At 46.5% G+C, this 26864-nt stretch overlaps 1 protein-coding gene and 1 pseudogene across 1 annotated transcript; both read right to left on the reverse strand.

Annotated features, from left to right (window-relative positions):
* Window positions 1-929: 929 nt before the first annotated feature.
* On the reverse strand, window positions 930-5393 carry LOC115119277 (tumor necrosis factor receptor superfamily member 9-like). Its single transcript, XM_029648050.2, has 7 exons — window positions 5025-5393; window positions 4247-4366; window positions 3954-4097; window positions 3758-3830; window positions 3441-3562; window positions 3202-3357; window positions 930-3012 (listed from the first exon to the last, which is right to left on the reverse strand). Exons 1-7 carry the CDS (start codon window positions 5164-5166, stop codon window positions 2900-2902), a joined length of 870 nt encoding a protein of 289 aa, XP_029503910.1. The 5' UTR covers window positions 5167-5393; the 3' UTR covers window positions 930-2899.
* A 13793-nt stretch (window positions 5394-19186) lies between these two features.
* LOC115115029 (segment polarity protein dishevelled homolog DVL-1-like) overlaps window positions 19187-26864 on the reverse strand; it is a 127043-nt pseudogene continuing 119365 nt past the window's right edge.

The following is a 26864-nucleotide window of genomic DNA, read 5'->3' on the forward strand; positions in this document are numbered from 1 at the left end:
GCAACACTCTACCAATCATCCCTTTATGGTAGAGTGGCCAGACGGAAGCCTCTCCACAGTAAAAGGCACATGACAGCCCGCTTGGAGTTTGCCAAAATGCACCTAAAGGACTCCGACCATGAGAAACAAAATTCTCTGGTCCGATGGAACCAACTCTTTTGCCTGAATGCCAAGCATCACGTCTGGAGGAAACCTGGCACCATACCTATGGTGAAGCATGGTGGTGGCAGCATCATGCTGTGAGGATGTTTTTCAGAGGCAGGGACTGGGGGACTGGTCCGGATTGAGGGAAAGATGAACAGAGCAAAGAACAGAGATCCTTGATGAAAACCTGCTACAGAGCGCTCAGGACCTCAAACTGGGCAAAGGTTCACCTTCCATCAGGACAACAACCCTGAGCACACAGCCAAGACAACACAGGAGTGGCTTTGAGACAAGTCTCTGAATGTCCTTGAGTTGTCCAGCCAGAGTCCGGACTTGAACCCGATCGAACATCTCTGGAGAGACCTGACAATAGCTGTACAGCAACGCTCCCCATCCAACCTGACAGAGCTTGAGAGGATCTGCAGAGAAGAATGGGAGAAACTTCCCAAATACAGGTGTGCCAAGCTTGTAGCGTCATACCCAAGACTCAACGCTGTAATCAATACGCTGTACTTTGTTGAAGCACCTTTTGGCAAAGGGTCTGCATACTTTCGTGACATTTCAGTTTATTTTTTAATAAATTAGCAACAATTTGCTGTGTCTTTATGGGGAATTGAGAGGGGAAAAACAATTGAATCAGTTTTAGAATAAGGCTGTAACCTAACAAATGTGGAAAGAGTCAAGGGGTCTGAATACTTTCTGAAGGCCCTGTATGCCGACCAGAAATGTGCTGTCGTAAATTTAGCTGATTATGACATTGGTTGGAATACAATAAGACAACCCAGTGGTATTTACTAGTTCTTTAATATCAAAACAATATTACAGTACTTATTCAATCAGTACCATTTTATCATGGCCTATAACATATTGTATACAAGGCATAGAAAGTCCTAGGAGCCTGCCAGTCCAAGTACATATCCCCATGAATGCCACTCAATAATCCATCAGTAACTGGCTCTTTAAAAATCCTGTCCTCAGATGACTGACAGTCTGTGGTGGTGATGACTCATTAACACCTCTACTGTTATAAGCCCACTCCATGGGTGTGGGTTAACATTTTACACCATGTAGGCAATTATGGCCCCTATTGTGAATGTGAGATGTTCCATCTCAGTGGCCTATGCCTGTCACACTAGCTAAATACAGATACAGTTCAGACAACATTACGTAGTTACTGTAACTCCACTATGATACGCTACTCCTCTGTATACTCATGACAAGTCGAGGTTACATGAGTACAGATCTGACCAATGTTTCTACACGATCCTCTGGCTGAGGTGCTCTTTTTAACAGTCACGGGTCTTCCCTGCACTGTGTAGGTCAGCATTCCAACGAGATCCCGTGAGCTTTAGTCAGACTAGTTTCATTGTGTTCATTGTGTACATTCCCAGCAGTGATGGTACTACATGATTAATATGACACATCAGAATCCCTCGGCTTTCCCAGCTCTGCTTAGTGGAGAGCCCACAGGGAGGTATCGCGTGTCAGACACTTTATCACAGATCTGTCATTCCATTGTACAGCACGTAGGATACCTTGTGAAAGCTATTATTTACAACCAGGGCCAAACGGCTTGAGTTAACATGCATGTATAAGCAAGCCAAAGGAATAGCAATAAACAATGCTTGTGATTGCAAAACTACAGTGGTGAAAGGGTTTAATCAAACTAGGTTAAAGGTAGCCCTTTGGAATCATTTGCAATGCCTATTGCCTACATTATAAATTGTTGTCAAGTACAATTTACATTCGTATTAGTTCATTTATGGTTCCAATGACATTAGATAAGCTTCTGTGTAAAGGGCTGGGGAAAGCCCCACATGAGAGGATTCCCTGACCTTTAGCATCCCCTACTACATTTGAGGAAAGTCCAGACCCTTCACTTTCTGGCAGTGTATCATAGAGAAGAATATGACATATTGTTTCCCACACATGTCCATCACTCTTATCCCATTCAATACAAGCAGTACTTTCACACAAAACGCTGCTCCAAGTCCCGTACTGTATCACATTGGCACATTCCTAACAAAGTGCTGAGAAAAAGACCTAGGAATGTTAAATAGGGGTATTTACTTCTGCTCAGTAACTGTGGGCAGCGGAGTTTAGCCTTACAGGAAATACGTGAATATGTGGCAGTGGGAGGCATGTGGGCAGTCACATCTAGCTGCCTGTGGTTTACACTGTTGCTGCTATATTATAGGAAAACAGCATGACGCTGCTCACACCCTCGCACATACAAATGTCAAGTGTAGCATGTCATCACGTTTAGGTCATCTAAACTATATTAACAGGAAACTATGCTAATAAAACCAGGAAATGTACAAGTATGTACATAGTTGAACTAATCCAGCAGCAGACACTTGATACAGTAACTGCTGGGGAGTCTTAACTATTGAATAGGTCAAATAATGACTTTTTCCCCCTGAACTTCCCCACCACTACTGACATTTGAATATCAGTTTACTGGCTGACATAAATGGTATACTTTCACAGAAAGTCATTGTTACATAGAGATCTCAATATTCACATCTTTGAATGTGCATGTAAGATACAAACAAATACTGGGGTAATTAAAGAGATCACAAATGCTCAAAAGTATCTGAACCTCTCAATTCCTTAGTGACAGCGTGTGGCATGAACAATCAGAGTCTAACAGTACTGGAACGATGTGTTGGCCAATCACTGGAAAGGCATCAGAGAGCCAGTGTGTGAGGTAGTGGCCTGTAGATCAGATCTAGTATAACCTCGCCACTCCCAATCACACAGGCAGGAGCTTGGTCTCAGAGTCCTGGGAGTGCAGTGTTTCAGAACTGCTGCCCTGTTCCTGCTGAGGGTGGTGGAAACTGACCTCTATCAGGCTCCTCGGCTCATCTGAGATGGAGAGGGGGGGGGGGGATATAGGGAGCGAGGGAGGATCAGGGAGAGAAGATTGAGTTTATATTTGAATCTGAGGTTAAGATAAAGCTGTTTCTACATTTCAGGACAACAGTTTGAAAGCTTACAGAATATTGATCCAGTATGGATGAGTTGTCCCCTGATAATGAGGAGGAACATGATTACCTGTAGGAGGAGTTGGCACAATAAGGTTTGGCTCATTGTGGGTTGTCTTCTCTGGTTTCTTTTTGCTGTTGTTGATGATGATGACCAGAAACAAGATAATAAGGATGATAAAGACTCCACACAAGGCCGTTATAGCCCAAACCAGCCCTGTGCCATCTGGGAGTAAGAGGTTGGCATCTTTCAAACAAAGTGATATTACAACATCAATTTTGCCATAGTGTTAGATTCACAGGTCTTACCTTCAGAGCCCCGTTTCGTAGGTAAGGTAATCACTTGGGGGATTGAATTGTTGGTAATGCCGCACTTGCTGTCACTAACTGCATCTCCCAAGGCCACAATGTGTTCATTGGGATGGGGACAGCTGGGACAGAGATGGAGAAATAAAGATTCAAGATTGGCTTTCTCCAATACCAGATTACATGGAGTATCCATGGAGCAGGATTTTTGTTCCAGGTTACTGTGATTTGCTGCATACGGTAATAATTTGTTGGCATTAGTACTACCAGTACACCAATATTGAATCAAACTCAGAGTTTAGGGGGAAATTAAATCTAACCTTGTTCTCCAAGGCTTACACTTCTCATGGATTTGGTCACTGAAGGTCCCAACTGGACAATTCCGGCAGGAGCCTATGAAGACAAACAGGCAGAGGTTTGAGACTTGGTGAATAAGTGTCCTGAGATTGTGAGTCTTATTAGGCATGCCAGATAACTTGTATGACTTTAGTGTTTGCAGGTACAGATGTGTCTTACGTGCAGCGGGAAGAGGTTCCCGGCCCTTTCCACACTCCTGGACACAGAAGGAGCAGTGGCCATCACCACATCTGAGTCCTGCCTTACAGTCACACTCTGTGTCCTTGCTTCTTGTACAGGCCTTCTTAAGGGTCAGTGCCCCACCTACAGACACACACACACACACACACACAAAAGCATGCGAAAGTGGAGTAAAATGAATAATTGTTAAAAGTCTAATTTATCAAACAATAGACATTTCAGTTCAGGGGTAAATAAATTATGTTAAAAGGTCAAATATCCTGGTGACATACCTACGCACTGAGTACACCTGCGACAGAAGAATGATGTTGTGTCAGTTGTGTAGGTCTCATTCCTACAGGGAACACACAGCTTTTTCGGGTCTGGACCACAGGGAGTCACCAGACGGTTCCCTACACAAATACACACACAGACAACATTGAACGTACTATATTGAAATCAAATCTGCATCCATAATAACTCAGAGTCAGGTGATTAACATCATTTGCTTCATCAGTAGCAATTGCAGTGGACATGAATATATAAGGTAAATGCTGTTGATAGGAATCTATTTCCCTTCCCACATAGAGCTGAGTTTATCATTGATCTGATCCCGGGTGATCATTATCCATATCCTTTAATGTGGTCCTATTAGAAACCACTGAAAATCAACTGGGTCACTGTGGTATAACCACTAAAGAGGAAATCATATTTAATTCACAACCTGGGATACACTAGATTATTCATCCCCATGAAAGACATGGGCTCTATTCAATCTGCCTCCCAGAAGTTAATTTGTAGCTTTGTTGACATTTAAAGGCAATGTTCCAGCTTTAGCAGAGACATCATTCACGGTTAATGATATGTCATGTCAATCAGAAATTAACTTTACATTTCTATCGCGGAATCTGTAACGCTTCAATTTTACATTATTATTATTATTATTAGACCTCATAATTTAACCAGATAAACCCTCTAGAATTGAATTCTCAAAATCCAAGCCATATTACATTAATTTACCGAGTAGTGTTAAAGTTAAACCATATACAGTTGCCTAGTTTAGAAACTTACCTGGATGGCAGCTTTCACAGCAGATATCCGGAGAACCAGCAGAGGTTCTCCATTGCGCACAGCCTATCGCTATCTCACCAGTGCTACTCAGACAGCCCGGTATGAGCAGAGAGAAACACAGTACCCTGAGTACCAGATGCATCGTCTTTCACAGTCCTCCAGACCAAATATATAGCTACGGGACACAGCCGGGCTATGGATTCCAGATGACAGCAGTGCAGGTGAAAATAATAATAATCCAAATAGAATTGACATTAACAATGGTATTTAATCAACTTGAAAGCACCTTCTTGTACCAGTAAACCCAGATATTACTAACTGTCCTTGCCTTAATGTACCCTACCATTGTCTTGAGGGCGTGACTAAATATCTATTGACGGTATTAAAACCAATGATTTTTATGTGTTGAACCCAGCGTGCAAAAAAAAAAAGAAAAAGAAAAAGCCTGCCTTCATCGTGGCACTCCCCCCACGATTGTAAAAAAAGCCTGCCTTCATCGTGGCACTCCCCCCACGATTGTAAAAAAAAGGCTGTAGAATGCATTTGGATTTATTAAATTCGTTATTGACACATTTACTGTATTACAGACACCTTAATGCATACTTTTAAATTATATTATATGAGCTAAACATACAAATATTTATTTTTAAAAATATATTAAAACATTTTCGATAAAGTATACTTTTTTGAGATGTGTTACTGTCCCATCTACAACAACAAAATACTTAATTAAGCAATAAGGCCTGAGGGGGTGTGATATATAGCCAATTTACCACGGCTAAGGGCTGTTCTTATGCACAACGCAGAGTGCCTGGCTACAGCCTTTATCGGTGGTGTATTGGTCATCTAACCCCTGAGCTGCCTTATTGCTATTATAAACTGGTTACCAACATAATTAGAGAAATACAAATACATGTTTTGTCATACCCGTGGTATACGGTCTGATATACCACGACTGTCAGCCAATTTCTACTGCCAAATGAACACACTTCTAGTGGCAAATGTGTGAAATTACAGCCATGGTATAAAAGGGATAATCAACTCAGGGCTCTATACGTTCTCTGGAAAATAATGCAACTCCGTGGAAGGTCACTTTACTGGATTATCCCTGACTTAAATTAATTTGAATCATGATGGTGCAATCATACTTAACAAATTGTGTTTCCAAGTTGTGTTTCCAACATTAAAGAGGCAGTGCAGTCAAACGTGATATTATTGTGTTTAATATACACTGCTCAAAAAAATAAAGGAAACACTTAAACAACACAATGTAACTCCAAGTCAATCACACTTCTGTGAAATCAAACTGTCCACTTAGGAAGCAACACTGATTGACAATACATTTCACATGCTGTTGTGCAAATGGAATAGACAACAGGTGGAAATTATAGGCAATTAGCAAGACACCCCCAATAAAGGAGTGGTTCTGCAGGTGGGGACCACAGACCACTTCTCAGTTCCTATGCTTCCTGGCTGATGTTTTGGTCACTTTTGAATGCTGGCGGTGCTTTCACTCTAGTGGTAGCATGAGACAGAGTCTACAACCCACACAAGTGGCTCAAGTAGTGCAGCTCATCCAGGATGGCACATCAATGCGAGCTGTGGCAAGAAGGTTTGCTGTGTCTGTCAACGTAGTGTCCAGAGCATGGAGGCGCTACCAGGAGACAGGCCAGTACATCAGGAGATGTGGAGGAGGCCGTAGGAGGGCAACAACCCAGCTGCAGGACCGCTACCTCCGCCTTTGTGCAAGGAGGAGCACTGCCAGAGCCCTGCAAAATAACCTCCAGCAGGCCACAAATGTGCATGTGTCTGCTCAAACGGTCAGAAACAGACTCCATGAGGGTGGTATGAGGGCCCGACGTCCACAGGTGGGGGTTGTGCTTACAGCCCAACACTGTGCAGGACGTTTGGCATTTGCCAGAGAACACCAAGATTGGCAAATTCGCCACTGGCGCCCTGTGCTCTTCACAGATGAAAGCAGGTTCACACTGAGCACATGTGACAGACGTGACAGTCTGGAGACGCCGTGGAGAACGTTCTGCTGCCTGCAACATCCTCCAGCATGACCAGTTTGGCGGTGGGTCAGTCATGGTGTGGGGTGGCATTTCTTTGGGGGGCCGCACAGCCCTCCATGTGCTCGCCAGAGGTAGCCTGACTGCCATTAGGTACCGAGATGAGATCCTCAGACCCCTTGTGAGACCATATGCTGGTGCGGTTGGCCCTGGTTTCCTCCTAATGCAAGACAATGCTAGACCTCATGTGGCTGGAGTGTGTCAGCAGTTCCTGCAAGAGGAAGGCATTGATGCTATGGACTGGCCCACCCGTTCCCCAGACCTGAATCCAATTGAGCACATCTGGGACATCATGTCTCGCTCCATCCACCAACGCCACGTTGCACCACAGACTGTCCAGGAGTTGGCGGATGCTTTAGTCCAGGTCTGGGAGGAGATCCCTCATCAGGAGCATGCCCAGGCGTTGTAGGGAGGTCATACAGGCACGTGGAGGCCACACACACTACTGAGCCTAATTTTGACTTGTTTGAAGGACATTATCAAAGTTGGATCAGCCTGCAGTGTGGTTTTCCACTTTAATTTTGAGGGTGACTCCAAATCCAGACCTCCATGGGTTGATAAATTTGATTTCCATTAATAATTTTTGTGTGATTTTGTTGTCAGCACATTCAACTATGTAAAGAAAAAAGTATTTAATAAGAATATTTAATTCATTCAGATCTAGGATGTGTTATTTTAGTGTTCCCTTTATTTTTTTGAGCAGTGTATATTTCCACTCTGAGGTAGGAATAATAATGTGAAATTGTGAAAATGATAATGCCCCTTTAGTGTAAGAGCTGTTTGAAAAGACATGACATTTCAGCTTGTTTTGCATGGGTGGGGTTTGGATTGCCTGGCAATATCACCAGGCGGTAAAAGTTAATTGACCAATAACAAAGAGAGTTTGCCCTCCTCTTTGCCAATAACAGCTAGTTTTCAGGTTACATATCCCTCCCATTAGGCTCCTCCAATTAGGCCCTTCACTTAGACTACTCCCAGATAACTAGCTAAATTCTTGCTTGAGAAATAGCTTTTTGCTAAGAAGCCATTTTTGACCATTTTAATTGAAAACAGTCACAGTAAGGTACTAAATTGTTACCCAGAAAGGATTTGATATTGAGTTAAAAACGTCTGCAGGAGAATTTACCCGCCCAAGTCCAATTCTCCATGGAGACACAGCACTTTGAATTTACATCATGATATATTGGACTTGGTTCAATCAATCAATCCCGTTTATTTTATAAAGCCCCTTTTATCAGCAGTTGTCACAAATGGCTTATACAGAAACCCAGCCTAAAACCCCAAACAGCAAGCAATGCAGAGGCAGAAGCACATTACATTTACATTTAAGTCATTTAGCAGACGCTCTTATCCAGAGCGACTTACAAATTGGTGCTTTCACCTTATGACATCCAGTGGAACAGCCACTTTACAATAGTGCATCTAGGTCTTTTAAGGGGGGTGAGAAGGATTACTTTATCCTATCCTAGGTATTCCTTAAAGAGGTGGGGTTTCAGGTGTCTCCGGAAGGTGGTGATTGACTCCGCTGTCCTGGCGTCGTGAGGGAGTTTGTTCCACCATTGGGGGGCCAGAGCAGCGAACAGTTTTGACTGGGCTGAGCGGGAACTGTACTTCCTCAGTGGTAGGGAGGCGAGCAGGCCAGAGGTGGATGAACGCAGTGCCCTTGTTTGGGTGTAGGGCCTGATCAGAGCCTGGAGGTACTGAGGTGCCGTTCCCCTCACAGCTCCGTAGGCAAGCACCATGGTCTTGTAGCGGATGCGAGCTTCAACTGGAAGCCAGTGGAGAGAGCGGAGGAGCGGGGTGACGTGAGAGAACTTGGGAAGGTTGAACACCAGACGGGCTGCGGCGTTCTGGATGAGTTGTAGGGGTTTAATGGCACAGGCAGGGAGCCCAGCCAACAGCGAGTTGCAGTAATCCAGACGGGAGATGACAAGTGCCTGGATTAGGACCTGCGCCGCTTCCTGTGTGAGGCAGGGTCGTACTCTGCGGATGTTGTAGAACATTGGCTAGGAAAAGCTCCCTAGAAAGGCAGGAACCTAGCAAGAATACAAGAGAGAAACCAGATTCCGAGGGGTGGCCAGTCATCTTCTGGCTATGCCAGGGGAAGATTATAAAGCTGTGTTCACATTGGCAGTTTCAAATGACTCAAATCCTATTTAGTTGCATATCTGATTCGAATCTGTTCTTTATCCTGCAGTCTGAACAGCCATAAAGCACATGGAATTGGATATTTCAAGCCATATCTAAAATCTGATTCCTGGCCATGTGACTTGTGTCTGACTGGTCAAATCTGATTTATTTACCCTCAAGTGGTTTTTAGACTGTTATTTTGCATATCTTGTTGCTTGCTGGCTACTCTGTTGACAGTTTGACAAGAACATGTGGTAGATAACTAGCTTTGGTAATTGTTTACAAACAAATAAGTGAATGTTCTAGAAAGCTAAACAGCTACCTAGCTAGCTAGTTGACTGCTGTGGCTAGTCAAAAAGGACTTGACTTGAGACTTTAAAAGTGTTCTTACCCTATGATTTGTAACATTCAAAGCAACAGGGAAACGTCCATGACAGGCACTGTTGTCACCTTAGCTTGCTACATAACTTCTGAGTGATGGGAAGCACAAGCACCACCACCAATCAGCCTACACTAACACACACACACACACACACACACACACACACACACACACACACACACACACACACACACACACACACACACACACACACACACACACACACGCGTCATTACTATGACAACTAGCATAGCCTTGTCAACTGATTAATGCTGTCTGAACACACACAAATCCGATTTGGTCACTTGTAACTTGCTGTTTGGACAGTCCATAGTGCAAAACGGATTTGAAAACTAAAGTGATTTGAGCATTAAGGCCTGACTTAATCCTCATGGGGTTCTCTGTGTTACAATAGTAGTATTGTACTGAAAGAAGAACAAAAGAAGAGACAAAATATGTTATGATCTCACACAATGGAAGAATGTGAATGTCCTCTTAGGACAGGGAGGAAGACATTTCCCGGCTGAGAACAAGGCCATACTGAGGGAGAGAAAGGGAGGAAAGATAATATTGTGCAGAGCAACACATGGTTTGGGAGAAGTCATTACAAAACCTTTCAACTTTCTTTATCATTCCCTTGTGCTCATCCGCTGTTGTTTTGACTGAGTCAACCTGACTGGAGAGACTGCTACTATTCATATTTCACAACAGAGGAAATAGGAGCCTCACCACAAAAGGAGAAGCAACATTGCTGAACTGATGAAGCTTGGAAATGGAAAGTGAAACAAAAAGCAAGTTTTGTCATGAAAGTACCAATGACTCCTTCCAAAACTTTGCCATGCAACACAATAGATCACCACATTAGATAACATTTGGCTGCATAAAATTCCAAGCAAAAAGATCAAGCCCTCTTGAAATAGTTTAATTGAAATAGGGAGAGCGGTGACACACTTGTCTGGAAAGGAGGTTGTTTGTTACTGCAACATTTGCTCAGAAATTGTGCAACTGGTTTGATTAGTTCTCGCAATTGTTTTGTTTTTTTGAGACCCCTCGTTGTCTGGATATGATAATCCAACAGTTGTAATGGAGAGGGGCTGCGCTCGGGGGCTGTGTGTGTCTGAGCGTGTGGGTGTTTGAGTGAGAATGTCACAGAGGAGCACCAACCAGAAAAAGCACAGCCCCTTCATTATCGATGCATCTCGCCGACAACATCAAAGAGCCATTCCAATCTCTGAAGCCAGGAGGACTTTGAGAGTTAGGTGTTAGCCAGATGGGAAATCCATCCAGGGGAACATACACTACATGGCCAAAAGCATGTGGACACGTTCTCGTCAAACATCTCATTCCAAAATACTTGGCATTAATATGGAGTTGGTCCCCCGCTTTGCTGCAATAACAGCCTCCTCTCTTCTGGGAAGTCTTTCCACTAGATGTTGGAACATTGTTGGGTTCAGCCACAAGAGCATTGATGAGGTCAGGCACTGATGTTGGCAATTAGGCCTGGCTCGCAGTCAGCGTTCCAATTCATCCCAAAGGCGTCCGCCAAGCCCAGATTCGTCCGTCGGACTGCCAGATGGTGAAGTGTGATTCATCACTCCAGAGAATGCGTTTCCACTGCTCCTGAGTCGAGCTTTACACCACTGTAGCTCAGCTTCCAGGAGTTGCTAAGGATGGAGGTTTAGAGTTTAGATGCTGTTCCCAATAAGTTATTCCTTAAGAGACGTCCAGGGAAAAAAAGGTGATGCATTGTCCATCCTGTGGTTAGAGACTCCAGCATCGCTTGGGTTAGATGTGGGAGGGGAGAGTTAAGACATGGGACTCAGCCCTACCTCAATGTTCGGGGTAGTGCTAAGATTAGGGGCAGGTTAGGATGTACCTAAGTACTTTTCGTTGATTCCATTGGGGTATTTTGTATTCGTATCTTAATCCAAGCATTTTCACTGCTCTTGCTTTGTTGATCCGACCAATAACGATGTTCCAGGCCCATGATTTCCAACACTATTCATCCGTGGTATTTAACCTGGGGTTAAGGTTGTGGTTGAGGCTAGGGTTTTTTAGTTAAGTCAATTTATTTTTTGTATGATTTAAACAAAATGCTGTTTAGATCCCATCCCTCAGGAGTAGGTACCGTTGAAGAATGGGATCTAAAATAAATTAGGCCTGTTGTTAGACCCATCCCTTGTGTAAGGTCTGCTTCCAGCTCACACTCTCAAACACATAGATCCCCTGAACACAGCTCACTTTCCAGCCAACTTTCCAGCTCACACTCTCAAACACGTAGATCCCCTGAACACAGCTCACTTTCCAGCCAACTTTCCAGCTCACACTCTCAAACACGTAGATCCCCTGAACGCAGCTCACTCTCCAGCCCACTTTCCAGCTCACACTCTCAAACACATAGATCCCCTGAACGCAGCTCATTCTCCAGCCCACTTTCCAGCTCACACTCTCAAACACATAGATCCCCTGAACGCAGCTCACTCTCCAGCCCACTTTCCAGCTCACTCCCCTGAACGCAGCTCCTCTCCAGCCCACTTTCCAGCTCACACTCTCAAACACGTAGATCCCCTGAACGCAGCTCACTCTCCAGCCCACTTTCCAGCTCACACTCTCAAACACGTAGATCCCCTGAACGCAGCTCACTCTCCAGCCCACTTTCCAGCTCACACTCTCAAACACGTAGATCCCCTGAACGCAGCTCACTCTCCAGTCCACTTTCCAGCTCACACTCTCAAACACGTAGATCCCCTGAACGCAGCTCACTCTCCAGCCCACTATCCAGCTCACACTCTCAAACACGTAGATCCCCTGAACGCAGCTCACTCTCTAGATCCCAATCACCTGAAAACTGATCACCTGTTCACACACCTGTATGTCATTATCACACACTATTTAGTTCAGTTCTCCACACCCCGTCATTGTGAGGTATTGTTTGTTTTGTGACACACTTCTATTTGAAGTGTTGGGTTTCCTGTAATTAATCCTCCTGTGTATGATCGTTTTGGCCTGCCTCACTAATGATGCCTATTACCTGCCTGTAATTATTAGTTGTTAATTGTTTTTAATAACCTGCCCAGGGACTGCGGTTGAAAATTAGCCGGCTGAATCCGGCACTTTTACTGAAACGTTGATTAACGTGCACTGTCCCTGTAAAAATAAAATGACCTCAAACTCAATTTAGCCTATCGGATTTCCTGTTATCAACCTAATGCCTGATCTCCCAGATGACGTTACTAGCCTTTTCCCTGCCTGTACTGTTGCCTTGTTTGGACCCCCTGTGTATGACCTTCTGCCTGCCCATGGACCCAGCTACCTGCTTCCTCCTGTGTATGACCTTCTGCCTGCTCCTGGACCCAGCTACCTGCCTCCTCCTGTGTATGACCTTCTGCTTGCCCCTGGACCCAGCTACCTGCTTCCTCCTGTGTATGAGCTTCTGCCTGCCCCTGGACCCAGCTACTTGCCTCCTCCTGTGTATGACCTTCTGCCTGCCCCTGGACACAGCTACCTGCTTCCTCCTGTGTATGAGCTTCTGCCTGCCCCTGGACCCAGCTACCTGCTTCCTCCTGTGTATGACCTTCTGCCTGCCCCTGGACCCAGCTACCTGCTTCCTCCTGTGTATGACCTTCTGCCTGCCCCTGGACCCAGCTACCTGCTTCCTCCTGTGTATGAGCTTCTGCCTGCCCCTGGACCCAGCTACCTGCTTCCTCCTGTGTATGACCTTCTGCCTGCCCCTGGACCCAGCTACCTGCCTCCTCCTGTGTATGACCTTCTGCCTGCCCCTGGACCCAGCTACCTGCTTCCTCCTGTGTATGAGCTTCTGCCTGCCCCTGGACCCAGCTACCTGCTTCCTCCTGTGTATGACCTTCTGCCTGCCCCTGGACCCAGCTACCTGCCTCCTCCTGTGTATGACCTTCTGCCTGCCCCTGGACCCAGCTACCTGCTTCCTCCTGTGTATGACCTTCTGCCTGCCCCTGGACCCAGCTACCTGCTTCCTCCTGTGTATGACCTTCTGCCTGCAGCTGGACCCAGCTACCTGCTTCCTCCTGTGTATGAGCTTCTGCCTGCCCCTGGACCCAGCTACCTGCTTCCTCCTGTGTATGACCTTCTGCCTGCCCCTGGACCCAGCTACCTGCCTCCTCCTGTGTATGACCTTCTGCCTGCCCCTGGACCCAGCTACCTGCTTCCTCCTGTGTATGAGCTTCTGCCTGCCCCTGGACCCAGCTACCTGCTTCCTCCTGTGTATGACCTTCTGCCTGCCCCTGGACCCAGCTACCTGCCTCCTCCTGTGTATGACCTTCTGCCTGCCCCTGGACCCAGCTACCTGCTTCCTCCTGTGTATGACCTTCTGCCGGCCCCTGGACCCAGCTACCTGCTTCCTCCTGTGTTTGACCTTCTGCCTGCCCCTGGAACCAACTGCCTGCCTCCTCCTGTGTATGAGCTTCTGCCTGCCCCTGGACCCAGCTACCTGCTTCCTCCTGTGTATGAGCTTCTGCCTGCCCCTGGACCCAGCTACCTGCCGCCTCGTGTGTATGACCTTCTGCCTGCCCCTGGACCCAGCTACCTGCTTCTTCCTGTGTATGACATTCTGCCTGCCCCTGGACCCAGATACCTGCCTCCTAATGTGGTCCTTTGCAAATAAACACCTGCTGAGCCCTGCGCTTGAAACCAGCTCTCTGTCTCCCATCGTGTTCATTACACCTTGGGAGTATGTATTCTTGAAGTTGGGTAATTTCCACTAAATAATATTTAGAATTGGGTAACCTGGTTAAACTGTTGGGGTAAATGTTTTGCACCTTTGTGTTGCTGTCTCTGATCTTCTTTCAACCTTTCACACACCCAACTTTGTCCAACACACACAGGTGTAGGATTTAAGGTCATCAGGACATGAAACGTCAACTTAATCTGCCTACACATGTTACATCAATAGCACACCCCCACTTCTCCCACTCTGAACAATACTTGCGTACACACACACAGCATGTTGAAGTGTAGGCCCCTACGACTACAGCCTGTCATAGTAACACTGTCTAGTAAAAGAGCTGCTCACAGTCAGTTTGTCAAAGTGAGGGCTGAGGTGGTTTTAAGTAAAGTTATTGACACATAACAGAACCTTTTTATATAGTGGGCTTAGATATTTGCATCGAACAGGGCCATACTGAAACTACGTCACTCCACATTTCACGCAAACCTTTCCACCAGCTGTGCAACACAGCCATAGTAGTCACCACATGTTCTGGGCTGTAGCTCTGAAGAGGCTTGCTCTAGTGTCTACAGTAAAAGTGCCACCTCTGCAGCGGGGTCACCTCCTCTGCCTCTCCTGGGCCACAGCAGAAGCGTCACTTCCTGTTAGAAGCACCACATCCTCCCACTCGTGTGACTGACGGGTAGCAGTCAGTAGGGTCTCATGACGTCCCAGCGGGGTCTGCTCTGGCCCGGTGTGATCCTCACTCAGGCTCAGACTGTCAGCCCACAGGGAAAGTACAGCAGTGTTTGTACCAGTAAGTTCCACTCGGAGGCGGGTAGATTTACCAGCAAAGCATATACCTTCATCAAGAAAAAAGACAAGACACTACAGAATGTATTGCCTTGCCAGAAATAACACCACATTTGCAAACCATGGTGTATAGTGTACACTTATTCATTGTGCACTGGCACACATCAATTCATACATTATCCACCAGTTATATACTCTCGAGACCTAGCAATTCATTTTTGTCCTCTAATAAACATAAGTATTTGGTCTGTATCTCTAAGGCCATACATGCCACTGTGCTAGGTCTGTTGTACATTTGAGAGAACATTCTGGCTTTTCAGTGATACCACGTGTGGGGGTGTCACCTTGATAATATTTTCTTTATAGCAGTTTGTTATATCTGGAGTACTTCTCCTGTCTTATCCGGTGTCCTGTGTGAATTTAAGTATGCTCTCTCTAATTCTCTCTTTCTCTCTCTCTCTCTGAGGACCTGAGCCCTAGGACCATGCCTCAGGACTACCTGGCATGATGACTCCTTGCTGTCCCCAGTCCAGCTGGCCATGCTGCTGCTCCAGTTTCAACTGTTCTGCCTGCGGCTATGGAATCCTGACCTGTTTACCGGACGTGCTACCTGTCCCAGACCTGTTATTTGACCATGCTGGTCATTTATGAACATTTGAACATCTTGGCCATGTTCTGTTATAATCTCCACCCGGCACAGCCAGAAGAGGACTGGCCACCCCTCATAGCCTGGTTCCTCTCTAAGTTTCTTCCTAGGTTTTGGCCTTTTTAGGGAGTTTTTCCTAGCCAACGTGCTTCAACACCTGCATTGCTTGTTGTTTGGGGTTTTAGGCTGGGTTTCTGTACAGCACTTTGAGATATCAGCTGATGTACGAAGGGCTATATAAATACATTTGATTTGATTTCTTTCTGGTTCTGGCTACAATCACAATTACCATCACAATTAGCACATTTTATGGTAGGTGTGTGTAATTGTCTAATTGATTTTGAACTTTGACCTGTGTACAAATGGTCTTCTGTGCAGTAAAGACCCATGATGATCACAAGGATCTACACTGAACAAAAATATAAACGCAACATGTAAAGTGTTGGTTCCATGAGCTGAAATAAAAGATCCCAGAAATGTTTCATTTGCACAAGAAGCTTATTTCCTAAAATGTTAGTGAGCATTTCTCCTTTGCCAAGACAATCCATCCACCTGACAGGTGTGGCATATCAAGAATCTGATTAAACAGCATGGTCATTACACAGGTGTATCTTGTGCTGGGGACAATAAAAGGCCACTCTAAAATGTGCAGTTTTGTCACACAACGCCACAGATCTCTCAAGTTTTGAGGGAGCGTGCAAATGGCATGCTGACTGCAGGAATGCCACCAACGATGTTTTAGAGAATTTGTCAGTACATCCAACCGGCTTCACAACCACAGATCACGTGTATGGCGTTGTGTGTGCGAGCAGTTTGCCGATGTCAACGTTGTGAACAGAGTGCCCCATGGTGGCGGTGGGGTTATGGTATGGGCAGGCATAAGCTCCGGACAACAAACACAATTTAATTTTATCGATGGCAAGCAAAAATACCGTAACGAGATCCTGAGGCCCATTTTTTTTTTAAAGGTGTTTCTGACCAACAGATGCACATCTGTATTCACAGTCATGTGAAATCCAGATTAGGGTCTAAACAATTTATTTCAATTGACTGATTTCCTCATATGAACTTTAACTTATATTTTTTGTTCATTGTAAGTATGTTTTCCATGTGATTTTCAGAGGGACAGTGATCTGAAGTTTGGTCAAAGAAATTGATGAAAATGTCTTAAATGTCATAATTTTATGATTTACAACTTTGGTTTAGTAATCAAACATTTGGCTCTAAATTTTGACCAATTGGATCTATCAACTCAGAGGAATGAGCATATGAACGAGGACATGTTCAACTACTGGAAAATGTGTTTTGGGAGGATGAAATCATATATTTATTATCTTGATGTATTATCTGTGCTTACTGTATGGGTTAAATTTACCCGGGACACAAACGGTGAAGGCCGAATCGAACATAAAGGGTTAAATAAGAGCTGGCTAATAAATGTACTCTGCTAACTAGGTTTTTACATACTGTCCCCATTTACTGTAATGTCAAATGTTTAATATTTACTATTAACCCTAATGGCCACTACAGTTTACATACAATAAAAATGTACACGTTTTTTTCCACCCAAAATTAAACTCAGCAAAAAGAAAACGTCCTCTCACTGTCAATTGCATTTATTTTCAGAAACTTAACATGTGTAAATATTTGTATGAACATAAGATTCAAACACTGAGACATAAACTGAACAAGTTCCACAGACATGTGACGAACAGAAATGGAATAATGTGTCCCTGAACAAAGGTGTCAAAATCAAAAGTAACAGTATCTGGTGTTGCCACCAGCTGCATTAAGTACTGCAGTGCATCTCCTCCTCATTGACTGCACTAGGTTTACCAGTTCTTGCTGTGAGATTTTACCCCACTCTTCCCCCAAGGCACCTGCAAGTTCCCAGACATTTCTGGGGGGAATGGCCCTAGCCCTCACCCTCTGATCCAACAGGTCCCAGACGTGTTCAATGGGATTGAGATCCGGGCTCTCCGCTGGCCATGGCAGAAAACTGACATTCCTGTCTTGTAGGAAATCACGCACAGAATGAGCAGTATGGTTGGTGGCATTGTCATGCTGGAGGATCATGTCAGGATGAGCCTGCAGGAAGGGTACCACATGAGGGGGGAGGAAGTCTTCCCTGTAACGCACAGCGTTGAGATTGCCTGCAATGACAACAAGCTCAGTCCAATGATGCTGTGACACACCGCCCCAGACCGTGACGGACCCTCCACTTCCAAATCGATCCCGCTCCAGAGTACAGGCCTTGGTGTAACGCTCACTCCTTCGATGATAAATGTGAATCCGACCATCACCCCCCGAATCCAACCGCTCCTCGTCAGTGAAGAGCACTTTTTGCCAGTCCTGTCCATAGGCGAAGATGTTTCCGGTGATGTCTGGTGAGGACCTGCCTTACAACAGGCTTACAAGCCCTCAGTCCAGCCTCTCTCAACCTATTGGGGACAGTCTGAGCACTCATGGAAGGATTGTGCATTCCTGGTGTAACTCGGGCAGTTGTTGTTGCCATCCTGTACCTGTCCCGCAGGTGGGATGTTCGGATGTACCAATCCTGTGCAGGTGTTGTTACATGTGGTCTGCCACTTCGAGGACGATCAGCTGTCCATCCTGTCTCCCTGTAGCGCTGTCTTAGGCGTCTCACAGTACGGACATTGCAATTTATGGCCTTGGCCACATCAACTGTCTTCATGCCTCTTTGCAGCATGCCTAAGGCACGTTCACGCAGATGAGCAGGGGCACTGGGTATCTTTCTTTTGGTGTTTTTCAGGATCAGTAGAAAGGCCTCTTTAGTGTTCTAAGTTTTCATAACTGTGACCTTAATTGCCTACCATCTGTAAGCTGTTAGTGTCTTTACGACCGTTCCACAGGTGCATGTTCATTAATTGTTCATGGTCCATTGAACAAGCATGGGAAACAGTGTTTAAACCCTTTACAATGAAGATCTGTGAAGTTATTTGGATTTTTACGAATTATCTTTGGAAGACAGGGTCCTGAAAAAGGGAAGTTTCTTTTTTAGCTGAGTTTATATAATAATTCCAAAATCTTTTTTTTGCTGTGTCTCAGAAGGATACTCTATACATCTGGCCTAGTCTTTTTGAACACATTTCATGTTGATCTGAAAACACTCATCACTTCTGCTATTTCTAAATGTATTCTACAAATTCAACATTTCACAAATTGTTTACTTGAATGGGTGAATACGGAATAGGACAAATATAACAATAAATACCTCAGAAGGCTGGATGTCTCCTACTGCTGGTTAAATAATGTAAATGCAATTATGACTATTGGCTACCATTGAGCATATAACACTTAGCATCATGTAATACAGTTAAAGGTTGTCTAACCAACCTTTTTATCTGGTTTCTGTACGTACAACTAAAAAGCACGGTTCACAATGTTGTTTTTTAGAAGAGAAAAACAGACAAAAGCTTTGTACATATATATTTTTTTATTCTTATATATAATACATTTCTATGTACAATTTATTCCTCTTTATGTAAAGAAACAAAACGACGGACGAAGCTTTGATTGCAAACAGTGTTTCATACTAAAGGGCCAGAGAGAGAGCGAGACAATGAAAAAGTGCTCAAATAATTAGGACGGTGCCGTGATAGAAAGGTCTTATGCACCACACCGTTTGTGAGTTGTCGGTAGACTCAAACACAGCTGTATTCATTTGTTTCAAAATAATCATTTTTCATCAGAAATCATCTGGTGATATCACAGAACAATACCTACACTGTACAGAACTACACACCTCACTGTGTGAAGCTTTGGTTATCTCTGATTCAGTCAACACTGATGACTGGAGGGGGACATCCATCCACTTTCAGCGACCCTGTTGTCTTTAACTGGTGATGATCAGCTTAGTTCTGTTTCAGGTAGTAGACCTCAAACACATGTCTGTTGTGGAGGTCACGGGTCAATTGACTGCATTATTAATGAGACATTGGACAAAGCACAGCTAGGACAGTAACCTGGCCACTGAGTCACAGAGAGGGAAACCATGTGTGATTGTAAATGTATCATAGAGACACATAGAGGTATGACACTGACCATCAATGCAACATCATGATTACATAAATATCACTAAACTTCTCCACTGTATGGATTCTCCCTTTAGACCATTGGCAAGATGCACTACCCCCACAATTGAAAGTAACAACTGGCTACAGTGTCTCCCTTATGAAGTTGGACAAATACAAGGGCTGTCAAATGGGCTGAGGCTAGCTTTGACTAGTTAGATTACTGATATGCTCTCTTATCCGGTATTCAGGGAGACCATGTAGGGGGACCAGCTGCATACGGGATAAGATAGCAGGTCAGTCGGTTAGAGCAGGAGTTTTGGTATTATGGGCTAAACAGTGGAAGTTTGTGTAAAGGGCTCTGGGTGGGTCTGGGGGATTGAGATCCAGACCCAGTCAGTTGGCCTGGATGTCAGGTTCTACAAACAGCAGGTAGTTGTACTCCACATAGAGTAAGTAGATTCTCTCAGGACTGGACTGTCTGTGTGGCAGCTCACAAGGATCACCATATTGAACACCACTCACATCGATTTTACAAACTGTACACGTCACGTCAATACAAAGGAGCTGGCAGGGGTCCAGTTCAGACACTGAGGCTCTGTGTGTTTGTGTGATAGCAGGACTCTCATCTGTTCTGTTGTGCTCTAGTCTGCTGTCTTCCCCTGCTCCGACATCAGAGGGAGGGAGGGGACCAGCGTCTACATTCTTAATTAACTCAGGGATAGTCAGTAGCAGAGAGGTAAAGAAGAAAAGGAGAGGCGGGACGGACAGGCGTCAGGCAGTTGGACGGGGGAGTTGTTTGTGCTCAGCGAGTTTTTAAAAGGCACTGTCCTGTCTGTCACATGATGTCAACAAAGAACTCACAGGGATTGCCCATAGCGTGCTGAAAGGACTGGCGGCTGGCCGTGAGCTCAGGGGGGACGGCTCCTAGCTCCCGTACCGGGGGGGCCCCGGGAGGGGTGCTGCTGCTGACGGAGGTCTTAGGGGCCAACCGGGCCAGGCAGTATGGGGGGGGCAGGCCAGGGGGCCGTAGGAGGAGGCGTGGCTTCGCTCACTGTGGCCACATGAGCCAAGCCCAGGCTGGGTGAAAGGGGCGTGTTTGTAGGTGAAGGAGGCGTGGCTGTGGGTGTGGCTGTTCTGTGACTGACAGTGGCTCCTGTGAGACTGGGCATGGCTGAAACCCGAGCGGGCGTGGCTGTTGCTGGAGTGGGCATGGCTGCTGTGATGACTCAACTGGCTGGCGGACCTATCACCAGGGCGCCTCGCCCCTAGGATGCCCGGTGGCTCGGATTCACTGCATGTGGATCTGTGACCCTTCTCTTGTGGGGAGGAGCGTCGGTTAGGGCCCTTCCCTGTCCCAATACCCACACTGGGGTTGGATCCACTGCTTCTGCTTCCTAGGAGAGGACAGAAACACACACACGTCAGCAGTCTCTCACCTGGTTTAACAGCACCAGACACACATCAGCAGCTCCACCTCAGCAGCTACTTATTGCTGATTTTGAACAGATGGCTGAATTGGCTGCCATTGCTGTGTAAATCATGGTGGTTGAACATTCATTATAATTCCCATCCACTATACAGACCTAGTTGTTAACAGTCAAAGACAAACACATGATAATTCCCTGTCTTTTTCTCCCGCAAATCTCAGACCGACTTCCCACTGGGCACAGACGTCAGTCCAACATCTAATTTTGATTTACATTTGGTTAGTTGTCAACTAACCTGAATTCAAAGTGAAATCAACAAAACAATTCATATAATTGGATTTAGGTTAAAAGTTGGGTGAAAGAATGACATTCCCAAATCCAATCAGTTTTCCATGTTGATTCGACATCATCACATTGAACTGTTGTTGTTGAAATTATGTGAAAACAACGTCGATTCAACCAGTTTTTGCCCAGTAGGTTGAGATGCCACTCTATCACCTCTCTGGATTTTACTGATACAAATGTAACGATACACCTGCATCATCACATTTTAACATTGGAGCACTGCATTGGCAATAGCCCCACAAATGGTGCTTTTATGATCTGTTCTCGGAGAAAGACATCCATTCAGTATTCCAGTGTTTAATTGTACAGAGAAAGATGAAAACGATCGTACTGATACAGGTGTACAACATTATCATCACGATCAAACATTTCCCCCACCTTTCGATAAGCAATGAGCCCAACAGTACTGGGTAAAGTGGTGAATGATTGCCCCCTAGCAGTGAGAATAATAGTGCAAGGCTTGGCCTGAACTGATCCTCCTGAATCATGCACATCTCTGACAGAGACTACAGCAGCACAGTACCAACCAACACATGCCCACAGGTGCAGAGAGGGAGAACAGATGGTCAGGAGAGGAGAGGAGAGTCAAACTGACACAGCTGCAGGAGCAGAAACAGTACGGACACACACCTTCACACACACATACACTCAAACACTCAGAGGGAGAGGCATGGAGAAGCACAGGAAACAATAACCTTAAACGCTATGGTATGAGGAGAACAAGGTGTATATATATACAGTGGGGCAAAAAAGGATTTAGTCAGCCACCAATTGTGCAAGTTCTCCCACTTAAAAAGATGAGAGGCCTGTAATTTTCATCATAAGAAGAAGTTACAGGTCTGTGAGAGTCAGAAATCTTGCTTGTTTGTAGGTGACCAAATACTTATTTTCCACCGTAATTTGCAAATAAATTCATAAAAAATCCTACAATGTGATTTTCTGGATTTTTTTTCTTCTAATTTTGTCTGTTATAGTTGAAGTGTACCTATGATGAAAATTACAGGCCTCTCTCATCTTTTTAAGTGGGAGAACTTACACAATTGGTGGCTGACTAAATACATTTTTGCCCCACTGTATATATATCTAAAGAGAGAAATAAAAAGAGATGTAGAGAGGGCAAAGAGCAAGAGAGGAGGCAAAATAAAAAGTTGCAATGGATTGAGAGAGAGAGAGAGAGAGAGAGAGAGAGAGAGAGATACTGAGAGAGAGAGAGGTTGAGAGGTAGAGAGAGAAAGAGAGAGAAAGAGAGAGGGAGGTAGAGAGAGAGAGAGAGAGGTACAAGTAGCAGAGAAGTAGAGGGGTAGCGAGTGGGCTAGCTGTTAGCTTACCGGATCCCCAGAGTCCAGGGACTACCTGGTCCATCAGTCTACCGTTGCCCAGCAGAAACAGAGGGAACAACAGAGTTACACACACCTCCCAACCCAGCCTAACCTGTCTACTGATGTCACCTCCCAACCCAGCCTAACCTGTCTACTGCTGTCACCTCCCAACCCAGCCTAACCTGTCTACTGCTGTCACCTCCCAACCCAGCCTAACCTGTCTACTGCTGTCACCTCCCAACCCGGCCTAACCTGTCTACTGCTGTCACCTCCCAACCCAGCCTAACCTGTCTACTGCTGTCACCTCCCAACCCAGCATAACCTGTCTACTGCTGTCACCTCCCAACCCAGCCTAACCTGTCTACTGCTGTCACCTCCCAACCCAGCCTAACCTGTCTACTGCTGTCACCTCCCAACACAGCCTAACCTGTCTACTGCTGTCACCTCCCAACCCAGCCTAACCTGTCTACTGCTGTCAACTCCCAGCCCAGCCTAACCTGTCTAACCTGTCTACTGCTGTCACCTCCCAGCCCAGCCGAACCTGTCTACTGCTGTCACCTCCCAGCCTAGCCTAACCTGTCTACTGCTGTCACCTCCCAACCCAGCATAACCTGTCTACTGCTGTCACCTCCCAGCCTAGCCTAAACTGTCTACTGCTGTCACCTCCCAGTCCAGCCTAACCTGTCTACTGCTGTCACCTCCCAGCCTAGCCTAACCTGTCTACTGCTGTCACCTCCCAGCCTAGCCTAACCTGTCTACTGCTGTCATCTCCCAACCCAGCATAACCTGTCTACTGCTGTCATCTCCTAGCCTAGCCTAACCTGTCTACTGCTGTCACCTCCCAGCCCAGCCTAACCTGTCTACTGCTGTCACCTCCCAGCCCAGCCTAACCTGTCTACTGCTGTCACCTCCCAGCCCTGCCTAACCTGTCTACTGCAGTCACCTCCCAGTCCAGCCTAACCTGTCTACTGCTGTCACCTCCCAACCCAGCATAACCTGTCTACTGCTGTCACCTCCTAACCCAGCATAACCTGTCTAGTGCTGTCACCTCCTAACCCAGCATAACCTGTCTACTGCTGTCACCTCCCAACCCAGCATAACCTGTCTAGTGCTGTCACCTCCTAACCCAGCATAACCTGTCTACTGCTGTCATCTCCTAACCCAGCCTAACCTGTCTACTGTTGTCACCTTCTAACCCAGCCCAACCTGTCTAACCTGTCTACTGCTGTCACCTCCCAACCCAACGTGTCTACTGCTGTCACCTCCTATCCCAGCATAACCTGTCTACTGCTGTCACCTCCTAACCCAACGTGTCTACTGCTGTCACCTCCTATCCCAGCATAACCTGTCTACTGCTGTCACCTCCTAACCCAACCTGTCTACTGCTGTCACCTCCTAACCCAGCATAACCTGTCTACTGCTGTCACCTCCTAACCCAGCATAACCTGTCTACTGCTGTCATCTCCCAACCCAGCATAACATGTCTACTGCTGTCATCTCCCAACCCAGCATAACCTGTCTACTGCTGTCATCTCCCAACCCAGCATAACCTGTCTACTGCTGTCACCTCCCAACCCAGCATAACCTGTCTACTGCTGTCACCTCCCAACCCAGCATAACCTGTCTACTGCTGTCACCTCCCAACCCAGCATAACCTGTCTACTGCTGTCACCTCCCAACCCAGCATAACCTGTCTACTGCTGTCACCTCCCAACCCAGCATAACCTGTCTACTGCTGTCACCTCCCAACCCAGCATAACCTGTCTACTGCTGTCACCTCCTAACCTGTCTAACCTGTCTACTGCTGTCACCTCCCAACACAGCATAACCCGTCTACTGCTGTCATCTCCCAACCCAGCATAACCTGTCTACTGTTATCATCTCCCAACCCAGCATAACCTGTCTACTGCTGTCATCTCCCAACCCAGCTTAACCTGTCTACTGCTGTCACCTCCTAACATGTCTAACCTGTCTACTGCTGTCATCTCCCAACCCAGCATAACCTGTCTACTGTTATCATCTCCCAACCCAGCATAACCTGTCTACTGTTATCATCTCCCAACCCAGCCTAACCTGTCTACTGCTGTCATCTCCCAACCCAGCATAACCTGTCTACTGCTGTCACCTCCTAACCTGTCTAACCTGTCTACTGCTGTCACCTCCCAACCCAGCATAACCTGTCTACTGCTGTCACCTCCCAACCCAGCATAACATGCCTACTGCTGTCACCTCCTAACCTGTCTACTGCTGTCACCTCCCAACCCAGCCTAACCTGTCTACTGCAGTCACCTCCCAGGCCAGCCTAACCTGCCTACTGCTGTCACCTCCCAGCCCAACCTGTCTACTGCTGTCACCTCCCAACCCAGCATAACCTGCCTACTGCTGTCACCTCCCAACCCAGCATTACCTGCCTACTCCTGTCACCTCCCAACCCAGCATAACCTGCCTACTGCTGTCACCTCCCAAACGAGCATAACCTGCTTACTGCTGTCACCTCCCAACCCAGCATAACCTGTCTACTGCTGTCACCTCCCAACCCAGCATAACCTGCCTACTGCTGTCACCTCCCAACCCAGCATAACCTGTCTACTGCTGTCACCTCCCAACCCAGCATAACCTGCCTACTGCTGTCACCTCCCAGCCCAACCTGTCTACTGCTGTCACCTCCCAACCCAGCATAACCTGTCTACTGTTGTCACCTCCCAAGCCAGCATAACCTGTATACTGTTGTCACCTCCCAACTCAGCATAACCTGCCTACTGCTGTCCCCTCCCAGCCCAGCATAACCTGTCTACTGTTGTCACCTCCCAACCCAGCATAACCTGCCTACTGCTGTCACCTCCCAGCCCAGCATAACCTGTCTACTGTTGTCACCTCCCAACCCAGCATAACCTGTCTACTGTTGTCACCTCCCAACCCAGCATAACCTGCCTACTGCTGTCACTTCCCAGCCCTGCCTAACCTGTCTACTGTTGTCACCTCCCAGCCCAGCATAACCTGTCTACTGCTGTCACCTCCCAGCCCAGCATAACCTGTCTACTGTTGTCACCTCCCAGCCCTGCCTAACCTGTCTACTGTTGTCACCTCCCAGCCCAGCATAACCTGTCTACTGTTGTCACTTCCCAGCCCTGCCTAACCTGTCTACTGTTGTCACCTCCCATCCCAGCATAACCTGTCTACTGCTGTCACCTCCCAACCCAGCATAACCTGTCTACTGTTGTCACCTCCCAAGACAGCATAACCTCCCCTCCCAACTCAGCATCCCAGCATAACCTGTCTACTGTTGTCACCTCCCAACCCAGCATAACCTGCCTACACCTCCCAGCCCAGCATAACCTGTCTACTGTTGTCACCTCCCAACCCAGCATAACCTGTCTAACCTCCCAGCCTAGCCTAACCTGTCTACTGCTGTCACTTCCCAGCCCTGCCTAACCTGTCTACTGTTGTCACCTCCCAGCCCTGCCTAACCTGTCTACTGTTGTCATCTCCCACCCAGCATAACCTGTCTACTGTTGTCACCTCCCAGCCCAGTATAACATGCCCTGCCTAACTACTGTTGTCACCTCCCAGCCCAGCATAACCTGTCTACTGTTGTCACCTCCCAGCCCAGCATAACCTGTCTACTGCTGTCACCTCCCAGCCCAGCATAACCTGTCTACTGTTGTCACCTCCCAGCCCTGCATAACCTGTCTACTGCTGTCACCTCCCAGCCCAGCATAACCTGTCTACTGTTGTCACCTCCCAGCCCTGCCTAACCTGTCTACTGTTGTCACCTCCCAGCCCTGCCTAACCTGTCTACTGTTGTCACCTCCCAGCCCAGCATAACCTGTCTACTGCTGTCACCTCCCAGCCCAGCATAACCTGTCTACTGCTGTCACTTCCCAGCCCTGCCTAACCTGTCTACTGTTGTCACCTCCCAGCCCAGCATAACCTGTCTACTGTTGTCATCTCCCAGCCCTGCATAACCTGTCTACTGTTGTCACCTCCC

The sequence above is a fragment of the Oncorhynchus nerka genome, linkage group LG7, assembly GCF_034236695.1.
Source record: "Oncorhynchus nerka isolate Pitt River linkage group LG7, Oner_Uvic_2.0, whole genome shotgun sequence".
Classification (NCBI taxonomy): Eukaryota; Metazoa; Chordata; class Actinopteri; order Salmoniformes; family Salmonidae; genus Oncorhynchus; species Oncorhynchus nerka.

Excerpts from the sequence above, each read along its gene's own strand:
- LOC115119277 (XM_029648050.2), bottom strand. The coding sequence starts at position 5,166 with ATGCATCTGGTACTCAGGGTACTGTGTTTCTCTCTGCTCATACCGGGC. Across the intron at positions 3,563-3,757 it reads TGTAAGCCTTGGAGAACAAG|CTGTCCCCATCCCAATGAAC; the intron begins GTTAGATTTAAT and ends TCTCTGTCCCAG. Across the intron at positions 3,013-3,201 it reads TGTGCCAACTCCTCCTACAG|ATGAGCCGAGGAGCCTGATA; the intron begins GTAATCATGTTC and ends TCTCCATCTCAG.